The sequence below is a fragment of the Osmerus mordax genome, chromosome 17 (assembly GCF_038355195.1).
Source record: "Osmerus mordax isolate fOsmMor3 chromosome 17, fOsmMor3.pri, whole genome shotgun sequence".
NCBI lineage: Eukaryota > Metazoa > Chordata > Actinopteri > Osmeriformes > Osmeridae > Osmerus > Osmerus mordax.
In genome coordinates this window covers 10,490,780-10,511,202 of record NC_090066.1, presented here as the reverse complement: position 1 = coordinate 10,511,202, position 20,423 = coordinate 10,490,780, and the positions used below count along the sequence as shown (strand labels likewise).

The following is a 20,423-nucleotide window of genomic DNA, read 5'->3' as shown; positions in this document are numbered from 1 at the left end:
GGCGTTATAGACTACAGACACGTGTCTAATTGTTATATGATGACAATCAACACCTTTCTCTGCTTTTGCACATGTAATAAGTGAATGTATCGTGAACACGTGTGCAGACTGCACATGCAAACATGAACACACTTCTTTGGGGTGGTAATGGAGTAGTCCAGTTGTGGTCAAGATGTATAACCTAGTTCTAAATGTGTGATGTTCTAAAGGGCAAAAGTGGTCTGTTTAATGTAAACGGGTTGTGCAGGCACTCTAGCTTTCTCTCTTGTGAAATGAAACAGGCAGTTGTTAGACGTCCTCTGTAAGTCTCTTTCTAAACTAACTCGAGTATCGTTGGGTCTATTTCATGTAGCAGGAACATGTATTGATGTTGTTTGTGTTCCCCATTTAATACCTAACCCACAAACTGTTACTAAATAAACGAAAGATGCTGAACCTGTAGTTCTCAAACTTTTCAGATCAACGTCTTCTCAAACAAACCGTCCAAGTTTCACCAACAATCTACCATGTCAAAGACGCCACAGAAAATGAAATGACCAATGTAGCCTCTATGAACGTTTTATGATTAAGAGAAGTTGAAAGTATTTACTTAAACATTTTGTTTAATGTAGAAATGTGTTTCTAGCACCAGACTGATCACGTGCAAACAGATCCCTCCAACTGCTGAGTGATCTGAGAGGGAGAGAGAGAGGAGCGGTGAGTGTGTGATCCACAGCAGTTTATTATTTGAACATGTTTCAAATAGTAAATACAATAATATTGAAACCTGAGGGAAAGGACCATTGTCTCTTGCTTGGCGAGGGAGTAAACAAGCAGCTCCAGTATCAGGAGAGAGAGGAGGGAACTACACCTGCTGATGTGTCACCTCTGTGTGGTCCTCCATGACAGTCAGTACAGTATCAATGGTGCTGAGGATGACCAGGACCATGACAGTCTTGTCTCTCCTCATACTCCTCACTCTGCAGCACCTTGATGAGGCTCTCACCCTGCACACACACACAAACACACACAGATACACAGATTATATACACACACACAGTTTGTGTTGTAGACTAATTTTAGACCATTTAGTATATGAGTTGCAGACAGCACAATAATACCCACTGTCAGCAGATATGTATTTAAAATAACAACAGTAAAATGACACTTGTGGTCTAACATTAGGGACTGCAGTTATACAAACACACACTGTCATGTACACACATACAGTAGAAACACAACCAGGAGCTACCTAATGAGAAGCTCCATTGGTGTTCTGTGTTCCCTATGGGCTGCAGGGTAGGAGGCTGGGGTCATGCTGAGTGGTGGTGAGGTCAGGTCAAGAGACACAGAGAGAGAGACAGGCAGAGAGAAACATAGAAAGAGAGAGACCACCCCAGACCTCCTCCTACCCACCACCACCATAGGATCATCCCCGCTGCTCTGAGGAGACACAACAAGTCAGCCTGGACATCCCACACACCCACACACCCACCACCTCACCATTGTGAGGCACAACCAGAGGAGGCCACCTTCCCTCCCCAACTTCTGCCCACCAATCCACTTTACAGCACCAGCAGCAGAGCTATGCTGCAGCCCCTTGTCCCACTCCACACCCACAGCAGCGGAGCTATGCTGCAGCCCCTTGTCCCCCTCCACACCCACAGCAGCGGAGCTATGCTGCAGCCCCTTGTCCCCCTCCACACCCACAGCAGCAGAGCTATGCTGCAGCCCCTTGTCCCCCTCCACACCCACAGCAGCAGAGCTATGCTGCAGCCCCTTGTCCACCTCCACACCCACAGCAGCAGAGCTATGCTGCAGCTGTAGCCCAGGCTGCTGCCACAGTTCCTTCCCCTGCTACCTCTGAGCTGGGAGACATCAGGGAGATGCTGCACACCCTGTGCACCAGGCTTCTGGCCAGCTAAGTTGTACTGTACTAAAAACACCTTCCCAGTTGATAAACAGAACAGCATGGAACTATATATAATGTTCCATGCTAGAAATAGTAGTAATCCATACAGCGGTAACATTTGTTAAAATAGTACGCCTCCATAACATTCATAGTTATTATTTAGTGTTGTTAATATAGAAATAATTGTAGGTGTTTTAATATTTGTCTCACTCTCCAGGTTCATTTAGATTGTTTTCAAATGCGTTCATTTCATGTAAGTTGCTGGAATATATAGGGTCTTCACTCCTCAACCTTTGAGCTGAAGAGTGGAAACCCTGAATTCATTCACTCTATCAAAGACGTTAATATAATTGTTCTGACAGAAATATGGTGTCAAAATCATCTGCTCACTCACTGTCCCCCAAGATATAATGAAGTGCAAGAGAACGCAAGGGCAGAACATCGGGGGGATCTTGGTGTGGTATAAAGAGGTCTTTGCCATCATATCTCAGTTAAACAATCCTATATCTGGTTAAGGTTAGATCAAACCCTGGGCATCACTGATAGAGCTCTATATCTCTGTGATTTACACCCAATAGATTCTCCTTACTTTGAAGAAGACATTTTTGAAACTCTATTCTGAAATCACATATTTCCAGACCCAGGGAAACGTGCTCCTAATTGGAGATCTGAATGGACGAACAGGAATCGAACCTGACATCATTGATCAATGTATTATAAAAGAAAAACTCCAAACATTGGAAGAAACAATCAAAGACAACCAAAACCCCATTGATCTCACAATTACTTGGGAAGAATTGATCAAACAAACCAAATCTCTCAAGCCAAGGAAAGCTTGTTGTCCAGACAGCATATTACAAATGAAATGCTTAAATGCAGCATCTCAGAGATGCAGGGTGCAATGTTGAAGTTGTTCAATATCGTTTTACAGTCAGGATGTTTTCCTGGCATCTGGTGCAAAGGGCTCATTTCCCCCATTCATAAGTATGGAGACAAATCAGACCCTAATAATTACCATGGCATCTGTGTCAGCAGTTGTCTAGGTAAACTGTTCTGTAGTCTCCTAAATGAAAGAATAACAAATGTCATTGATGAACACAGCATCTTGAGCAGAACTCAAATTGGCTTTGTCCTGACACATCGCACCACCGATCATGTAAATACCCTTCACAGTCTAATTAACAAACATGTACACCAAACAATAAAAAAATATATATTTGCTTGTTTTATTGATTTAAAAAAAGCTTTTGACTCGATTTGGCATGAAGGACTCTATTATAGACTTCTACAATGTGGTATATGGGGAAAAAGATATGACCTGGTTAAATCAATGTATTTGGAAAATTGATGTGCTGTTGGGTGCAGTTACACGTATGTATATGTTTAACTACTGTTTATGTCTCTCGTTATGTGAATTTATGAAATATAAGTATATATAAGGCTGTGATTTATATTGATGAATATTTCTGTAATTCCACCCTTGCTTTGATAATATGAACATTTGTTCTTTCATGCCAATTAAGCCCATTGAAATGAAAAAATGAAATGAAAATGAGAGACACAGAGACAAAACACACATCTTCGGTAGGAGTTCAGGCAACGAGCCGGTGATGATGTGCCGTGCCCCGTCCTTACTGCTGGGGTCAGGGTAGCAGAGGTCGAAGGTGAAGGGTCAAGACACTGAGCTCACAGCGTAATTCTGGAACACACAGAGACCACGATCAAACTCAGTTCATTCAGTCTAGAGAACAATCCAACACTCACTCGAGGTTACTTGTCATGTTAAGCATTCACCACTAGATGTCCCCCTAGATCAACACATTTGCAGTATTCTGTACACTTGTTAACTGCAGTTCTCAGTGGAACACAAATCATGTCAAATGTTTGGGTATTACACTGGACAAGCTTCTGTCTTGGTAACAACACATAGACTGTAACATGGGAATAGGTATTACCAGGATGAGAAAATGCTCTGTGTGTGTGACACCTCAGATCAGCTCTAGATGGTCCAGTCACTGGTCTGATCTCACCTAGAGTTCTGCCCAGTCACATGGTCAGCAGCAGCAAGGAGAGATCTCAACAAGCTGCAGGTGACTCAAACCAGGCTGTTGGATCAGTGCTGGAGTGTTCATTTCACTGTCAAACATCCACCTTCATTTCTGACTAATAAAGACAATGCATGTATGGTAGCTGACTTCATGTTACCAGTGTGCATCATTGTGTGACAGACCTTAGAGAATGAATGAGTAAGTGTGTGCTCTGTATGTGACAAAGAGGGGAACATCCAGTCAGGGGAGGTTTGTATGGATGTCAGACTCTCTCCAGTTGTCTATGAGTGGTGTACAGGGTGATTGACAGCTTTGCCTGGTCAGTGTTGATTGTTGTTGACTGAAGGAGGGTGAGGTACAGATTCTAGGTGTGATGTTGATGCTAGTATAGTCCTGGTTTAGTGATGTACAGTCCTGCAGTACAGAGTACAGGGTTCAGATGGAGTTCAGACACCAGTTGTATTGTAGGAAACATTACAGGTGCAAAGACCATTAAGGTTAATGTGGTGACTCATTATGTAGATAATATACACATGCTTACTCTAAACACATAAATACACACCATACACAGGCATACACATACTTATATTCATCACATATACAATGTGCATTCACCACCATCTCTTTGTTTGACATTCTTCCCTGCTTTCTATTTTCATTTTTCTGTCTCTCTCTCTCTCTCTCTCTCTCTCTCTCTCTCTCTCTCTCTCTCTCTCTCTCTCTCTCTCTCTCTCTCTCTCTCTCTCTCTCTCTCTGTTTCTCTTCATTTCAAGCTATCTCTTGGTAGCATGTTTCATTTATCAGTACAAACAAGTAGAGGATGTCAAGTATCTAGTAGTTGTGTTGAGGTCGTGGTTATTTAATCTCTTCTTCCTGTCCTGCCAAGATCTCTCCCGTGTTCCCCAGCATGAGGTGTTACTCCTGGACAGGAATCCTACACCTTAGTCCTGATCACCATGGAAAAGTGCTGCTGGGGTTTGCAGTCTTCTATACGGTTACTGTAGGTTACAGCAAGGAGTAAGACACTAATGATATTAGGAATGTCCCAGTAGAAAAAAAAGTCGTCCAGTTCAGCTGACTTGTTTGAGAGAAGTCAGCAATAAAGGGTTCACCTTTGTTCAGGGCAGGACTGGGAGGAGAGAAGCCTCTTATCATTCTTTCACGGAATCGAAACTTAAGTGATTCCAGTGTCAAAATTGGATCTACTTAGTTTAGTTTGAGAGTGTTTAATGTTGTTTTCTACTCAGAGATCAGAAAAACTGAGGAACTTAAGTACCAACCGGTGAGAACAGAGATTCAATCTGAACTGTTTCATTTAAACTCATGTGTATAACAATGTTTCACGTAATGTTTTAGTACTAAGAGCATCTGCTTGCTGACTAAATGTATATACTAAACTATTTGTATAGGTTATTACTCTATTTGTGAAAATGCTTATACCTATTTGTACAATATACAGTTTTGTGTGTAAATAGTTCCACATAGCATTGATAAAAATGTTATATTTAGAGAAGATGAATTGTGGTGAACTAAAGGTGATTTCAGTCTATTTAGTTTCATAAGTTCACTCCTGGTCTTATTCTAGAAATGGCTTCCTGCAGCAGTCTCCTGTCTGAAGATCAGTTCCAGTGTTCTATCTGCCTGGATGTGTTCACTGATCCTGTCTCTATTCCATGTGGACACAACTACTGCAAAGCCTGTATCACCAAGTACTGGGACAACAGTGACCTGTGTCAGTGTCCCATGTGTAAAATGACTTTTGATAAGAGACCAGATCTCTATGTCAACACTTTTATCTCTGAAATGGCTGCTCAGTTCAGGAAGTCAGAGCCACCGAAGGCTACCATCAGTCCAGACCTGCGTCCTACTAAACCTGAAGTGTCATGTGACTACTGTCCAGGTACCAAGCTCAAGGCCCTGAAGTCCTGTCTGGTGTGTCTGTCCTCTTACTGTGAGACTCACCTGGAGCCTCATCAGAGAGTTGCAGCCTTGAAGAAACACAAGCTGGTCGACCCTGTGGAGAACCTGGAGGACAGGATGTGTCAGAAGCATGAGAGACCCCTGGAGCTGTTCTGTAGGACTGACCAGACGTGTGTGTGTCGGTTCTGCACTGAGACGGACCACAAGACCCATGACACTGTTCCTCTAGAGGAGGAGTGTAAAGAGAGGAAGACTCAGATGAAGAAGACAGAGGGAGACATGCAGCAGATGATCCAGGAGAGACTGGAGAAGGTTCAGGAGATCAAACTCTCAGTAGAGACCAGCAAGACAGATGCAGAGAGAGAGATATCAGACAGTGTTCAGGTCTTCACTGCTCTGGTGCGCTCCATTGAGAGAAGCCAGGCTGAGCTCATTGAGGTGATTGAGGAGAAGCAGAAAGCAGCAGAGAAACAGGTTGAAGGGTTGATTCAAGATCTGAAGCATGAGATCACTGAGCTGAAGAGGAGAAGCACTGAGCTGGAGCAGCTCTCACACACTGAGGACCACCTCCACCTGCTCCAGAGCTTCCCATCCCTGAGCACCCCTCCACACACCAAGGACTGGTCTGAGATCAGTGTCCACAGTGGTCTGAGTGTGGGGGCAGTGAGGAGAGCTGTGTCTCAGCTGGAGGAGACACTCAATAAAGAGATGGAGAAGCTGCCCGAAGTGAAGCTGAAGAGGATTCAGCAGTATGCAGTGGATGTGACTCTGGACCCTGATACAGCACATCCCAAACTCATCCTATGTGAGGATGGGAAACAAGTGAGAGATGGAGACATAGAGCAGGATCTCCCTGACAACCCAGAAAGGTTTGATCTTTATGTGTTCGTACTGGGAAAGCAGGGCTTCTCCTCAGGGAGGTTCTACTATGAGGTGCAGGTTGAGGGGAAGACTAAGTGGGATCTGGGAGTGGTCAGAGAGTCCATCAACAGGAAGGGGAAGATCACACTGAGGCCTAAGAATGGATACTGGACTATATGTCTGAGGAATGGAGATGAGTTTGAGGCTCTGGCTGTCCGCCCTGTCCTGCTCTCCCTGAGACAGAAGCCCCAGAAGGTGGGGGTGTTTGTGGACTATGAGGAGGGTCTGGTCTCCTTTTATGATGTGGAAGCCAGGTCTCATATCTACTCTTTCACTGGCTGCACCTTCACTGAGAAACTCTATCCATACTTCTGTCCCTGTCTGAATGATGAAGGTAAAAACGCTGCCCCTCTGATCATCACTCCTGTCACACACTGACAAACAAAGATATGGATTCGCTGGAAGGAAAGTGTAACTGATTAAATACAAATTCAGAATCAGACATTCAAATTTGATATTTGAATGTTTATAGAATGTTTTAGTAATAATTACCTTTGATGTTTTTAACATGGCCGCCGCCGTCAGTCAATATTACGAAACTAAAGAAGGCAATAGGCCTACCGATCATCTTTTTTTAGACTCAAACACGAGTCTAACATGAATTAAGTTTATAGTGGATTAAGCAAGGGTTAGTATGTATAGTGCATTGTGTTGTACACTTCTTGTTTGCAGCAAACTTGGGAGAAAATAAAGAGATGAGTAATGAGGGGCCTGTGCCCCAGTAGAGCTTCATGTCTAGAAACATTGCATGAATATGATCCATAAATAGTGAAGAGGTCTGTCACTAACCACTGATCAGTAAACAATAATTAAAGATAATGATCACTTTATTACTTTTAACTGTTTGGAATGTTCTCAATATAATAAACAATGTTTGATCTATCCCCTGCTATATTAATCTCGTAAATCTCACAAAACCCTTGGTAATGTCCAGGAGAGAAATATGCCTATCTATGAATGATGTTGCTTGAGTCGGGTCGCGGGGGCAGCGACCTAAGCAGGGAGGCCCAGACTTTCCTCTCCCCGGCCACTTCCAGCAGCTCTTCCTTGGGGACCCCGAGGCGTTCCCAGGCCAGCCGAGAGACATGGTCCCTCCAGCGTGTCCTGGGTCTTCCCCGGGGCCTCTTCCCAGTGATGTTGCTTGTATTATTGATAAACTGTCATTATGCTGTTTGCTCATGCCTGCATAACCATAAGTTAGTTCTTTGTAAAGTGCGACTAGGAAATGCCTGTGACACTAGTGTAGGTCAGAGGTCACAATATTACCAAAGTGTATAATTCCATGCAACTTTGGAGGAGGAAAATAGGAGGAGCGTCAAGGCCATTTCTAGGAGCCCTATCTAAAGACCTAAACAAAAGCTATCTGCTAATCGTCATGTATCCTCCCATATTGTCATACTATTTAACTCCCTTGATTTCCAGTAATCTTGGTCGAGTCTTCTGAGAAGCTCAACTTAAGTGTATCAGACACCTGCACCTTATAGATCCATAATAAATATGAGTAAGAATGAATAAGAGAAAGCAGAGTGAATATGGCACACAGCGAATTCCTTTGGTGAGTTTGCCCCGTGTGGACACAGTCTTCTTCCTGCCTGGCAGGGTGAGGGAGTAAGAGAGCGACAGCTCGCTGCTGCCCTCTAGTGACCGTCCAGGGCAGTACCATCTGAGAGGCTGTATACCACCCCTCCAGCAGTCCATCTCTCCATCTGTATTTCCACCAGAGTCCCCCCCTTTCTTCTCCAAGTCCCCTGCCCCCCCCCTCTCCCCAGGGGGGGGTCTTTCAGTGTTTCTGCGGCCCCCCCCACCCGTCGGTCCACCAGGCCTCTAGGTGGCGGTGCTGTCGTTACACCGAGCCCCCCACGGCACTCAAGGCCTCTTGCAGCCGGAGTTTGTAGTTGTCGTACACACACACCTCACCTGGACCTCCCAGCTACGCCACACACCCTCACCTGGACCTCCCAGCTACGCCACACACCCTCACCTGGACCTCCCAGCTAGCTACCTACACACACACACCTCACCTGGACCTCCCAGCTACCTACACACACACCCTCACCTGGACCTCCCAGCTACCTACACACACACCCTCACCTGGACCTACCAGCTACCTACACACACACCCTCACCTGGACCTACCAGCTACCTACACACACACCTCACCTGGACCTACCAGCTACCTACACACACACCCTCACCTGGACCTACCAGCTACCTACACACACACCTCACCTGGACCTCCCAGCTACGCCACACACACCCTCACCTGGACCTCCCAGCTACCTACACACACACCTCACCTGGACCTCCCAGCTACCTACACACACACCTCACCTGGACCTCCCAGCTACGCCACACACACCCTCACCTGGACCTCCCAGCTAGCTACCTACACACACACCCTCACCTGGACCTCCCAGCTACCTACACACACACCCTCACCTGGACCTCCCAGCTAGCTACACACACACCCTCACCTGGACCTCCCAGCTAGCTACCTACACACACACCCTCACCTGGACCTCCCAGCTACGCCACACACACACCTGGACCTCCCAGCTACGCCACACACACACACCTGGACCTCCCAGCTACGCCACACACACACACCTCACCTGGACCTCCCAGCTACGCCACACACACACACCTCACCTGGACCTCCCAGCTACGCCACACACACCTGTATGACACTCAAAGAAAAACACACCTCAGCTAAGTGTGGCCACTCTGGTCACAGAGCTGCAGGGAGGGGATCCCAAAACTTAATTACATAGAGAAGCATCTAAGCCAGTCCTGGTCCCGTTAGAGACACACACACACCCACAACAAATAGCTTAAAATGTAATGACTAGCACATCCCTAATCCTTATTGTCACCCATTCGAAGCATCACAACATTGCCCCAATCTAACAACATGACAGTGATTAGGGATCTCCTGAGTACAGTGCACCCCATGGTGTGTGTTTGCGAGCGTGCGAGTGCGGGATAAGCGTAGCTACTTTTTAGTTGGACCTCGAATCCCCAGACGGGCGTCTAGACATCACCATTTCATTAGCTGAGGACTAACCCTTCCTGTTCACTAATGAGGACAGCGTGGCCCCCAAAAACACACACCGAAACACCAGACACAACCATAGTTTCTGGGGCGGGTAGAGGTGGTGAAACCTGCTTAGGGTCCCTCTATGTGGCGAGGCATCTAACCTGCTTAGGGTCGTCCCTCCTCTGCAGATGGGACTGGGTGACAGCTGCTGCTGGGCACTGTGTGTGTGTGTGTGTGTGTGGTGCCCTGGTAGGGGTATTCCTGGCACAGTGTCAAGAGCCCGGGGGAACCCGGTCACTCAGTGGCATTCAGCAAGTGGATCAGGTGTCCCAAATGACCTCCACACACACACACACACTTCAAGCCTGTCGGCCTAGGCATATTACACAAACATCCATGGTATAACACGGTGTTCTCTTTCTCACACCCGCACACACACACACACACACTCTCTCTTACCCTGGTCCTCTCTGCGATAGCGTTTGTACAGTGCATATTTGGCTGGATTGTCAGCTACAGTGAACTTGTTGAGCAGTGCCTGGATCACCTGGAGGGATGAAACATCTGATGTGAACACTCTCCTACTCACCAAGGACACAGACGTGTGCAGAGAATATGGCAAATATGAATAGAGGGTGAGAAAGAGAGTGTTTGACTAACTCCGTGCGTGAATCTGAATGCAAGTCAGAAAGAGAGGCAGAGAGAGATAGAGAGAGAGACAGGAAGGGAGAAAGGGAGTGAGAGAGCCAGAGAAAGAGAGAGAGGGGTGGGGGGTGGAAAAAGAGACAGAGGTAGACAGAGAGAAGTAGAGCGAGGTAAAAAGAGAGAGGTAGTTAGAAAGGTAGTTAGAGGGACCAGCTGAAATATATGTTTTGGAGTAGATTTGAAGTAATAAAAGCCCTCCTGTTCAGCTGACTTGCTAGATAGAATTCAGTCATGAAAGGGTTAACTTTGTTCAGGACAGAGGACTGGAAGGGGAGGAGCCTCTTATTGTTATTTCCCTGAATCGAAACCTAAGAGATTCTAAACTCAGGAAACACGTTCTACTTAGTTTAGGTAGAGAGTGTTTTGGTTATTTTATACATAGAGATCATAGAAAACAACATAAGTAACATCAGGTGAGAACAGAGAACCAATCAGGTGTATCCAATGATGATGTGGGTAGTAAAATACACACTGTTGCTTGACTCTGACGTCTGAAAGACGATAGAAATATGCTCTTCTATATGCAGTATTTCTGTATTGTACTATTTCTGTCTATGCTATTCCTTTATTAATAAAAGTACATTTTCAACAATATTTTACATTATAGTTTTGTTCATGAGTTCATAGGTTCACAAGATTCATAATTTAACTTCTGGTCTTATTCTAGAAATGGCTTCCTGCAGCAGTCTCCTGTCTGAAGATCAGTTCCAGTGTTCTATCTGTCTGGATGTGTTCACTGATCCTGTCACTATTCTATGTGGACACAACTTCTGCAAGGCCTGTATCACCAAGTACTGGGACAACAGTGACCTGTGTCAGTGTCCCATGTGTAAAATGACTTTTGATAAGAGACCAGATCTCTATGTCAACACTTTTATCTCTGAAATGGCTGCTCAGTTCAGGAAGTCAGAGCCACCGAAGGCTACCATCAGTCCAGACCTGCGTCCTACTAAACCTGAAGTGTCATGTGACTACTGTCCAGGTACCAAGCTCAAGGCCCTGAAGTCCTGTCTGGTGTGTCTGTCCTCTTACTGTGAGACTCACCTGGAGCCTCATCAGAGAGTTGCAGCCTTGAAGAAACACAAGCTGGTCGACCCTGTGGAGAACCTGGAGGACAGGATGTGTCAGAAGCATGAGAGACCCCTGGAGCTGTTCTGTAGGACTGACCAGACGTGTGTGTGTCGGTTCTGCACTGAGACGGACCACAAGACCCATGACACTGTTCCTCTAGAGGAGGAGTGTAAAGAGAGGAAGACTCAGATGAAGAAGACAGAGGGAGACATGCAGCAGATGATCCAGGAGAGACTGGAGAAGGTTCAGGAGATCAAACTCTCAGTAGAGACCAGCAAGACAGATGCAGAGAGAGAGATATCAGACAGTGTTCAGGTCTTCACTGTTCTGGTGCGCTCCATTGAGAGAAGCCAGGCTGAGCTCATTGAGGTGATTGAGGAGAAGCAGAAAGCAGCAGAGAAACAGGCTGAAGGGTTGATTCAAGATCTGAAGCAGGAGATCACTGAGCTGAAGAGGAGAAGCACTGAGCTGGAGCAGCTCTCACACACTGAGGACCACCTCCACCTGCTCCAGAGCTTCCCATCCCTGAGCACCCCTCCACACACCAAGGACTGGTCTGAGATCAGTGTCCACAGTGGTCTGAGTGTGGGGGCAGTGAGGAGAGCTGTGTCTCAGCTGTAGGAGACACTCAATAAAGAGATGGAGAAGCTGCCCGAAGTGAAGCTGAAGAGGATTCAGCAGTATGCAGTGGATGTGACTCTGGACCCTGATACAGCACATCCCAAACTCATCCTATGTGAGGATGGGAAACAAGTGAGAGATGGAGACATAGAGCAGGATCTCCCTGACAACCCAGAGAGGTTTGATCTTTATGTGTTCGTACTGGGAAAGCAGGGCTTCTCCTCAGGGAGGTTCTACTATGAGGTGCAGGTTGAGGGGAAGACTAAGTGGGATCTGGGAGTGGTCAGAAAGTCCATCAACAGGAAGGGGACGATCAAACTGAGGCCTGAGGATGGATTCTGGACTATATGTCTGAGAAATGGAGATAAGTATGGGGCTAATGCTGGCCCCTCTTTCCTCCTCTCCCTGAGACAGAAGCCCCAGAAGGTGGGGGTGTTTGTGGACTATGAGGAGGGTCTGGTCTCCTTTTATGATGTGGAGGCCAGGTCTCATATCTACTCTTTCACTGGCTGCACCTTCACTGAGAAACTCTATCCCGTCTGAAGTCCCTGTAAGAATGATGGAGGTAAAAACTCTGCCCCTCTGATCATCACTCCTGTCACACACTGAAAAATTGTTGATTTGGGATTGCTGCAGTTAAGTAATTCTGATTACCATACATAAATCTAGAATCAAACATGGGACCTATGGGAGTCAGGTGGCTGAGCGGTGAGGGAGTCAGACTAGTAATCCGAAGGTTGCCAGTTCGATTCCCGGTCATGCCAACTGACGTTGTGTCCTTGGGCAAGGCACTTCACCCTACTTGCCTTGGGGGGAATGTCCCTGTACTTACTGTAAGTCGCTCTGGATAAGAGCGTCTGCTAAATGACTAAATGTAAATGTAAACAACAGACATTTCAATCAGGAAAGACCAGTGAATGGGTGAAGTGATAGCCAGACAACAAGCAGAGGAGGCAGACAGGAGATGAAGTCAAGAAGACCAGGCGGTGACTGGGAGGTGGAGGGTCGCTCACAATGGTAGCATGGACAAACGAAGGCAGGGAGAGAAACATATTTAAAGGCTCGGTAGCAGTACGATAGGCTAGAGGAGAAGGCTTGTCTCAGAGCTATTGGAGAGAAGTGAGCGGCTGATGGAACAGCTGAAACCCCGGTGACAGCCCAGGCTTTGAGGTAAAGGAGAGAGCACGCATAGTGGGGGGAGTGTGTAGAGAGACAGAATGCTCTTACTGACTGGACTTGTGCTAAGGTACATTAATCCAATGTATATGTGTAATATGAATCACTCTGAAATGGATTTAAAATAATGAAATAAAAGGCAACCTACGTACACATGATATGTTTATTGGTACAGTTAGTAAAATGCCTGTTGCAGAGAAGAACAATGGAATGAAATGACCAAAATGTATAATAAAGGAACATCCTAGATAAAACACTTTCTGTGATTACCATTTCTCTATTCTAAGTTTGTTTGTTTCATTTGGCACAACTTCTGACAATGATCCTAAACTGGCGAAATTGTCTCACAGCCACACAGAGACAGAACTGCACAAGACAAACCTTGTAAATCATTCATTTAACTATGCTGTTGTCAGATCTCTAGAGCACAGGCAGCACAAATGACTAAAGTGTCTCACCTCTTTATGGTCCTCCATGACAGTCTTTGGAGCATCAATGTTACTGAAGATGCCTTGAATATTTCAGCCTTCTCACACACACACACACAAACACACACATAAAAGATGTTAAACATTTTCAACAGCAGGAGTTCAGACAACGAGCTAGTGATGTGCCGGGACCCGTCCTTGCTGCTGGGGTCAGGGTGGCAGAGGTCAAAGGTGAAGGACAATCCTACACTCAGAAGAGGTTACTTGTCATGTTAGGCATTCACCACTAGAAGTCCACCTGCATCAACACATACAGTATTCTGTACACTTGTAAACTGTGTAGTTCTCAGTGGAACATGAATCAAGTCAAATGATTGGGTATTACACTGGACAAGCTGCTATTTTGGTAACAACACAAAGACTGTAACATGGGAATAGGTATTACCAGATGAGAACATACTCTGTGTGTGTGACACCTCAGATCAGCTCCAGGTGGTCCAGTCACTGGTCTGATCTCACCTGGTGTTCTGCCCAGTCACATGGTCAGCAGCAGCAAGGAGAGATCTGAACAAGCTGCAGGTGACTCAAACCAGGCTGTTTGATCAGTGCTGGAGTGTTCATTTCACTGTCAAACATCCACCTTAATTTCTGATTAATAAAGACAATGCTTGTATGGTACCTGACTTCATGTTACCAGTGTGCATCATTGTGTGATAGACCTTAGAGAATGAATGAGTAAGTATGTGCTCTGTAGGTGACAAAGAGGGGAACATCCAGTCAGGCCAGGTTTGTATGGATGTCAGACTCTCTGTCTATGAGTGGTGTACTGGGTGTAGTGATTTACTGGGTGATTGGTTTAGCGATGTACAGTCCTGCGGTACATACAGAGTACAGGGTTCAGGTGGGGTTCAGGCACTCAGGTTGTTATGGTGCTTCATAAATGGTGGAGCTAGTTCTGGCATGGCATTCAGGCTGTGCATCACGTCATCAGCTGATGTCACTCACGCAATCACCTGCAGGTGTGTTAATTGAAGGTTTCTGCCTTCCCCCTCAGAGGACTTGAATACTGCCTGCCTTCACAGACCCAGACACACATCATGTGTTACTGTGTACCTGCATATTGTGCTGTTGCTGCCACACTCCACCATCCCCAGCTCCTCCATACTGTCTTCTGTATCATCACTACAGGATGTTGGTAATGCTCTGAGATGCATTTTGACTTTGCTTGCTAAAAAGTCTAACTAAAAAGTCTCATTTTGATTAGCTAAGATTGTGCTATGCTAGCTGCTCCAAGGCAGGACGTTTTCCAATTAGATAGAACCCTTGCCAAACACAAATCTACAGTATTCCATTGCAACAAATGGTTAAATCAGTACAAGAGTATCTTGACTGAGATAACATATGCATGCTCACTCTGCACACACACACACACACACATTTATTCACACAACTTCCATTCAACATGTCTCTCTGTCATTCTTCCCTCATCACACACAATCTTTCTTTGTTTGTTTGTTTTTATCTCTCAATCTCTCCCACTCACTTACTTCAGAGTAATAAAACCCTTCCTGTCAGCTGACTTGCTAGATAGAATTCAGTCATGAAAGGGTTAACTTTGTTCAGGACAGAGGACTGGGAGGGGAGGAGCCTCTATCGTTTTTCACTGAAACAAAACTTCTAAACTCAGGAAAACACGTTCTACTTAGTTTAAGTCGAGAGTGATTTGGTTATTTTATACACAGAGATCAAAGAAAACAACATAAGAACCAACAGGTGAGAACAGATAATCAGGTGTATGGTGTGGCTAGTAAAATACACACTGTTGCTTGACTCTGACATTTGAAAGACTATAGAACTATGCTCTTCTAAATTATATGCAGTATTTCTATATTGTACTATTTCTGTCTATGCTATTGCTTCTTTAATGAAAGTACATTTCAACAATATACCATTATAGTTTTTTTCATGAGTTCATAGGTTCACAAGATTCATAATTTAACTTTTGGTCTTATTCTAGAAATGGCTTCCTGCAGCAGTCTCCTGTCTGAAGATCAGTTCCAGTGTTCTATCTGTCTGGATGTGTTCACTGATCCTGTCTCTATTCCATGTGGACACAACTTCTGCAAAGCCTGTATCACCAAGTACTGGGACAACTGTGACCTGTGTCAATGTCCCATGTGCAAGGAGAACTTTGATAAGAGACCAGATCTTCGTGTCAACACTTTCATCTCTGAGATGGCTGCTCAGTTCATGAAGTCAGTGAAAGGTAAACCCAACAGCCAATACCTACGACCAGCCAGATCTGGAGAAGTGTCATGTGACATCTGTACAAGTACCAAGCTCAAGGCCCTGAAGTCCTGTCTGGTGTGTCTGGCCTCTTACTGTGAGACTCACCTGGAGCCTCATCAGAGAGTTGCAGCCTTGAAGAAACACAAGCTGATCGACCCTGTGGAGAACCTGGAGGACAGGATGTGTCAGAAGCATAACAAACTGTTAGAACTCTTCTGTAGGAAAGACCAGACGTTTGTTTGTGTCATGTGTATGAGAACAGACCACAAGACCCATGGCTCTATCACTTTAGAAGAGGCATATGAACAGAGGAAGACTAAGCTGGGACAGATGATGGCTGACATGAACCAGATGATGGAACAAAGATCTAGGAAGGTTCAGGAGATCAAACTCTCAGTAGAGACCAGAAAGACAGATGCAGAGAGAGAGATATCAGACAGTGTTCAGGTCTTCACTTCTCTGTTGTGCTCCATTGAGAGAATCCAGGCTGAGATCATTGAGGTGATGAAGGAGAAGCAGAAAGCAGCAGAGAAACAGGCTGAAAGGTTGATTAAAGATCTGGAGCAGGAGATCACTGAGCTGAAAAGGAGAAGCACTGAGCTGGAGCAGCTCTCACACACTGAGGACCACCTCCACTTGCTCCAGAGCTTCCCATCCCTGAGCACCCCTCCACAAACCAAGGACTGGTCTGAGATCAGTGTCCACAGTGGGCTTAGTGTGGGGGCAGTGAGGAGAGCTGTGTCTCAGCTGGGGGAGACACTCAATGAAGAGATGGAAAAGCTGCCTGAAATCAAGCTGAAGAGGATTCAGCAGTATGCAGTGGATGTGACTCTGGACCCTCATACAGCACATCCCCATCTCACTCTGTCTGAGGATGGGAAACAAGTGAGACATGGAGACATAAAGCAGGATCTCCCTGACAACCCAGAGAGGTTTGATCGTTGTGTCTGTGTCCTGGGAAAGCAGGGCTTCTCCTCGGGGAGGTTCTACTATGAGGTGCAGGTTGAGGGGAAGATTGGGTGGGTTCTGGGAGTAGCCAGAGAGTCCATCAACAGGAAGACGATGATCACAGCGAGTCCTGACAATGGATACTGGACTGTATGGCTGAGGAATGGACATGAGTACAAGGCTTTGGCTGTCCCCCGTGTCCTCCTCTCCCTGAGACAGAAGCCCCAGAAGGTGGGGGTGTTTGTGGACTATGAGGATGGTCTGGTCTCCTTTTATGATGTGGAGGCCAGGTCTCATATTTACTCTTTCACTGGCTGCACCTTCATTGAGAAACTCCATCCAGTCTTCAGTCCTGACATGAATGATGGAGGTAAAAACTCTGCCCCTCTGATCATCACTCCTGTCACACACTGAAAACGAAGATGTGGACATTCTGGAGTTCAAAAGAAAAAAAATGTGATCACTAATTATTAATCTGAATGAAGCAGTTATGGGTTTGCTCTGTTAACAGAGGCAGTGTGCCCCTGGTGGCTCAATGGGGGTAGAGTGTGTCCCATAGACTAAGTCCTTGATTCATGGACTGGTCCAGCCTGGACCATTTCCTGCTTTTCTGTCTTTATTACTACCTTTCCTGTCAAACTTTCAGTCTGTATCAAATCAAGGCAAAAATCAGGTAAAAAATAATCTTAAAACAATAAATATTATACAGTCTCTAGTAATGTGTTTTTGGTTTTTATGTTTCACCAAAATGTACCAGTGAATTAATACAATAAACTGCAGTAAAAGAATATCAAACCACATTCAATCCTTTAAAAATTCTTCGATTTTATACACTACCACAATCAGTGAAAATCACGAATCACCTATGAGAATGTTTCTTTAGTTTAGAAAACCTCCATTACAAATGTCCCCCTAGATCAACACATTTAGAGTATTATGTACACTTGTTAACTGTAGTTCTCAGTGGAACACAAATCATGTCAAATGATTGGGTATTACACTGGACAAGCTGCTGTCTTGGTAACAACACATTGACTGTAACATGGGAATAGGTATTACCAGGATGAGAACATGCTCTGTGTGTGTGACACCTCAGATCAGGCTCCAGGTGGTCCAGTCACTGGTCTGATCTCACCTGGAGTTCTGCCCAGTCACATGGTCAGCAGCAGCAAGGAAACATCTCAACAAGCTGCAGGTGACTCAAACCAGGCTGCTGGATCAGTGCTGGAGTGTTCATTTCACTGTCAAACATCCACCTTCATTTCTGACTAATAAAGACAATGCTTGTATGGTAGCTGACTTCATGTTACATCATGTGTGTGTACACTTCATGTGTGCATCATTGTGTGATAGACCTTAGAGAATGAATGAGTAAATGTGTGCTCTGTATATGACAAAGAGGGGAACATCCAGTCAGGGGAGGATTGTATGGATGTCAGACTCTCCAGTTGTCTATGAGTGGTGTACAGGGTGATTGACAGCTTTGCCTGCTCAGTGTTGACTGTTGTTGACTGAAGGAGAGTGAGGTACAGAGCTAGGTGTGATGTTGATGCTGGTATAGTCCTGGTTTAGTGATGTACAGTCCTGCAGTACAGACAGAGTACAGGGTTCAGGTGGGGTTCAGGCACCAGTTGTATTGTAGGAAACATTACAGGTGCAAAGACCATTAAGGTTAATGTGGTGCCTCATTATGTAGATAATATACACAAGCTTACTCTAAACCCATAAATACACACCATATACAGGCATACACATACTTATATTCATCACATATACAATGTGCATTCACCACCATCTCTCTGTTTGACATTCTTCCCTGCTCTCTGTTTTAATTTGTCTGTCTCTCTCTCTGTCTCTCTCTCTCTCTCTCTCTCTCTCTCTCTCTCTCTCTCTCTGTTTCTCTTCATTTCAAGCTATCTCTTGGTAGCATGTTTCATTTATCAGTACAAACAAGTAAAGGAAGTCTAGTATCTAGTAGTTGTGTTGAGGTCGGGGTTATTTTATCTCTTCTTCTTTTCCTGCCAGGATCTCTCCCGTGTTCCCCAGCATGAGGTGTTACTCCTGGACAGGAATCCTACACATTAGTCCTGATCACCATGGAAAAGTGCTGCTGGGGTTTACAGTCTTCTATACGGTTACTGTAGGTTACAGCAAGGAGTAAGACACTAATGATATTAGGAATGTCCCAGTATCGTTCTATTGCTCTCTGCTATTTAGCTCTTCTATCAATGAGCAGGTTTTGTGTTAGAAACATAGTTAGAGGGACCAGAAATATTTGATTTGCAGTAGCTTTGAAGTAATAAAAGTCGTCCAGTTCAGCTGACTTGTTTGAGAGAAGTCAGCGATAAAGGGTTCACCTTTGTTCAGGGCAGGACTGGGAGGGGAGAAGCCTCTTATCATTCTTTCACGGAAACGAAACGTAAGTGATTCCAGTGTCAGAATTGGATCTACTTAGTTTAGTTTGAGAGTGTTTAATGTTGTTTTCTACTCAGAGATCAGAAAAACTGAGCAACATAAGTACCAACCGGTGAGAACAGAGATTCAATCTGACCTGTTTCATTTTAACTCATGTGTATAACAATGTTTCACGTAATGTTTCAATACTAAGAGCGTCTGCTTGATGACTAGATGTATATAGTAAACTATTTGTATAGGTTATTACTCTATTTGTGAAAGTGCTTATACCTATTTGTACAATATACAGTTTCGTTTGTAAATAGTTCCACATAGCATCGATAAAAAATTTACATTTAGAGAAGATGAATTGTGGTGAACTAAAGGTGATTTCAGTCTATTTAGTTTCATAAATTCACTCCTGGTCTTATTCTAGAAATGGCTTCCTGCAGCAGTCTCCTGCACTCAAAAAAATGGTTTTTGGCCACTGTTTGTTCTACCCAAATGTTTTTTGTTAAAATAACACAAATATATTTATTTTCCCATCAAAACACTATTGTATTGCGTTTAATAAACTTAAGTTGTGTAATGTTCCACTATACTTCATTATCAAGCGTTAAACTAACGTAAGTGGTTTCATTGCGCGATTCAAAAAACCGGATGTGACGATTTCCAACGTATTGGATGAAGACGGCGCTTACGAAGGAGAAGGTGACGAGGTGCATGGCGGCGTCAGAGCTAAGTACCAGCCAGGTAAGTAAAGTGGATTATAAATGTAATCTGAAGGCAAATTCTTTAATTTCTTTTAGTGTTTCGGAAAGCCTGTTCTGGGATGCGTTTACTGTTGTTTAACTATCAAGTATTGTGTTTAATGTGTTTATTACGGCATTGATTGACGGTTTCATGCGATTGAAAGATGCGAGTTTATTTGTGCTGTGGTAAACGCATGATTCTCTGTCGTGTATAACACTTAA

General features: G+C 44.8%; 3 protein-coding genes and 1 pseudogene across 3 annotated transcripts in view; all 4 read left to right on the top strand.

Moving 5' to 3' along the window:
- The first annotated feature begins 5,079 nt into the window (after nucleotides 1-5,079).
- Nucleotides 5,080-7,595, top strand: LOC136959950 (E3 ubiquitin-protein ligase TRIM39-like). The gene is made up of 2 exons (XM_067254200.1): nucleotides 5,080-5,221; nucleotides 5,525-7,595. Exon 2 carries the CDS (start codon nucleotides 5,527-5,529, stop codon nucleotides 7,156-7,158), a length of 1,632 nt encoding a protein of 543 aa, XP_067110301.1. The 5' UTR covers nucleotides 5,080-5,221; nucleotides 5,525-5,526; the 3' UTR covers nucleotides 7,159-7,595.
- Nucleotides 5,134-12,823, top strand: LOC136959953 (E3 ubiquitin-protein ligase TRIM39-like; annotated as a pseudogene).
- Nucleotides 12,824-15,837: 3,014 nt separating this feature from the next.
- Nucleotides 15,838-17,761, top strand: LOC136959954 (E3 ubiquitin-protein ligase TRIM39-like). The gene has a single exon (XM_067254204.1). The coding sequence runs from the start codon at nucleotides 15,838-15,840 to the stop codon at nucleotides 17,467-17,469; it is 1,632 nt and encodes a 543-aa protein (XP_067110305.1). The 3' UTR covers nucleotides 17,470-17,761.
- Nucleotides 17,762-19,097: 1,336 nt separating this feature from the next.
- LOC136959951 (E3 ubiquitin-protein ligase TRIM39-like) overlaps nucleotides 19,098-20,423 on the top strand; it is a 210,835-nt gene continuing 209,509 nt past the window's right edge. The window contains exon 1 of the mRNA XM_067254203.1: nucleotides 19,098-19,582. The gene's annotated coding sequence lies outside the window, so the exon portion shown is untranslated. The remainder of the gene's footprint in view (nucleotides 19,583-20,423) is intronic.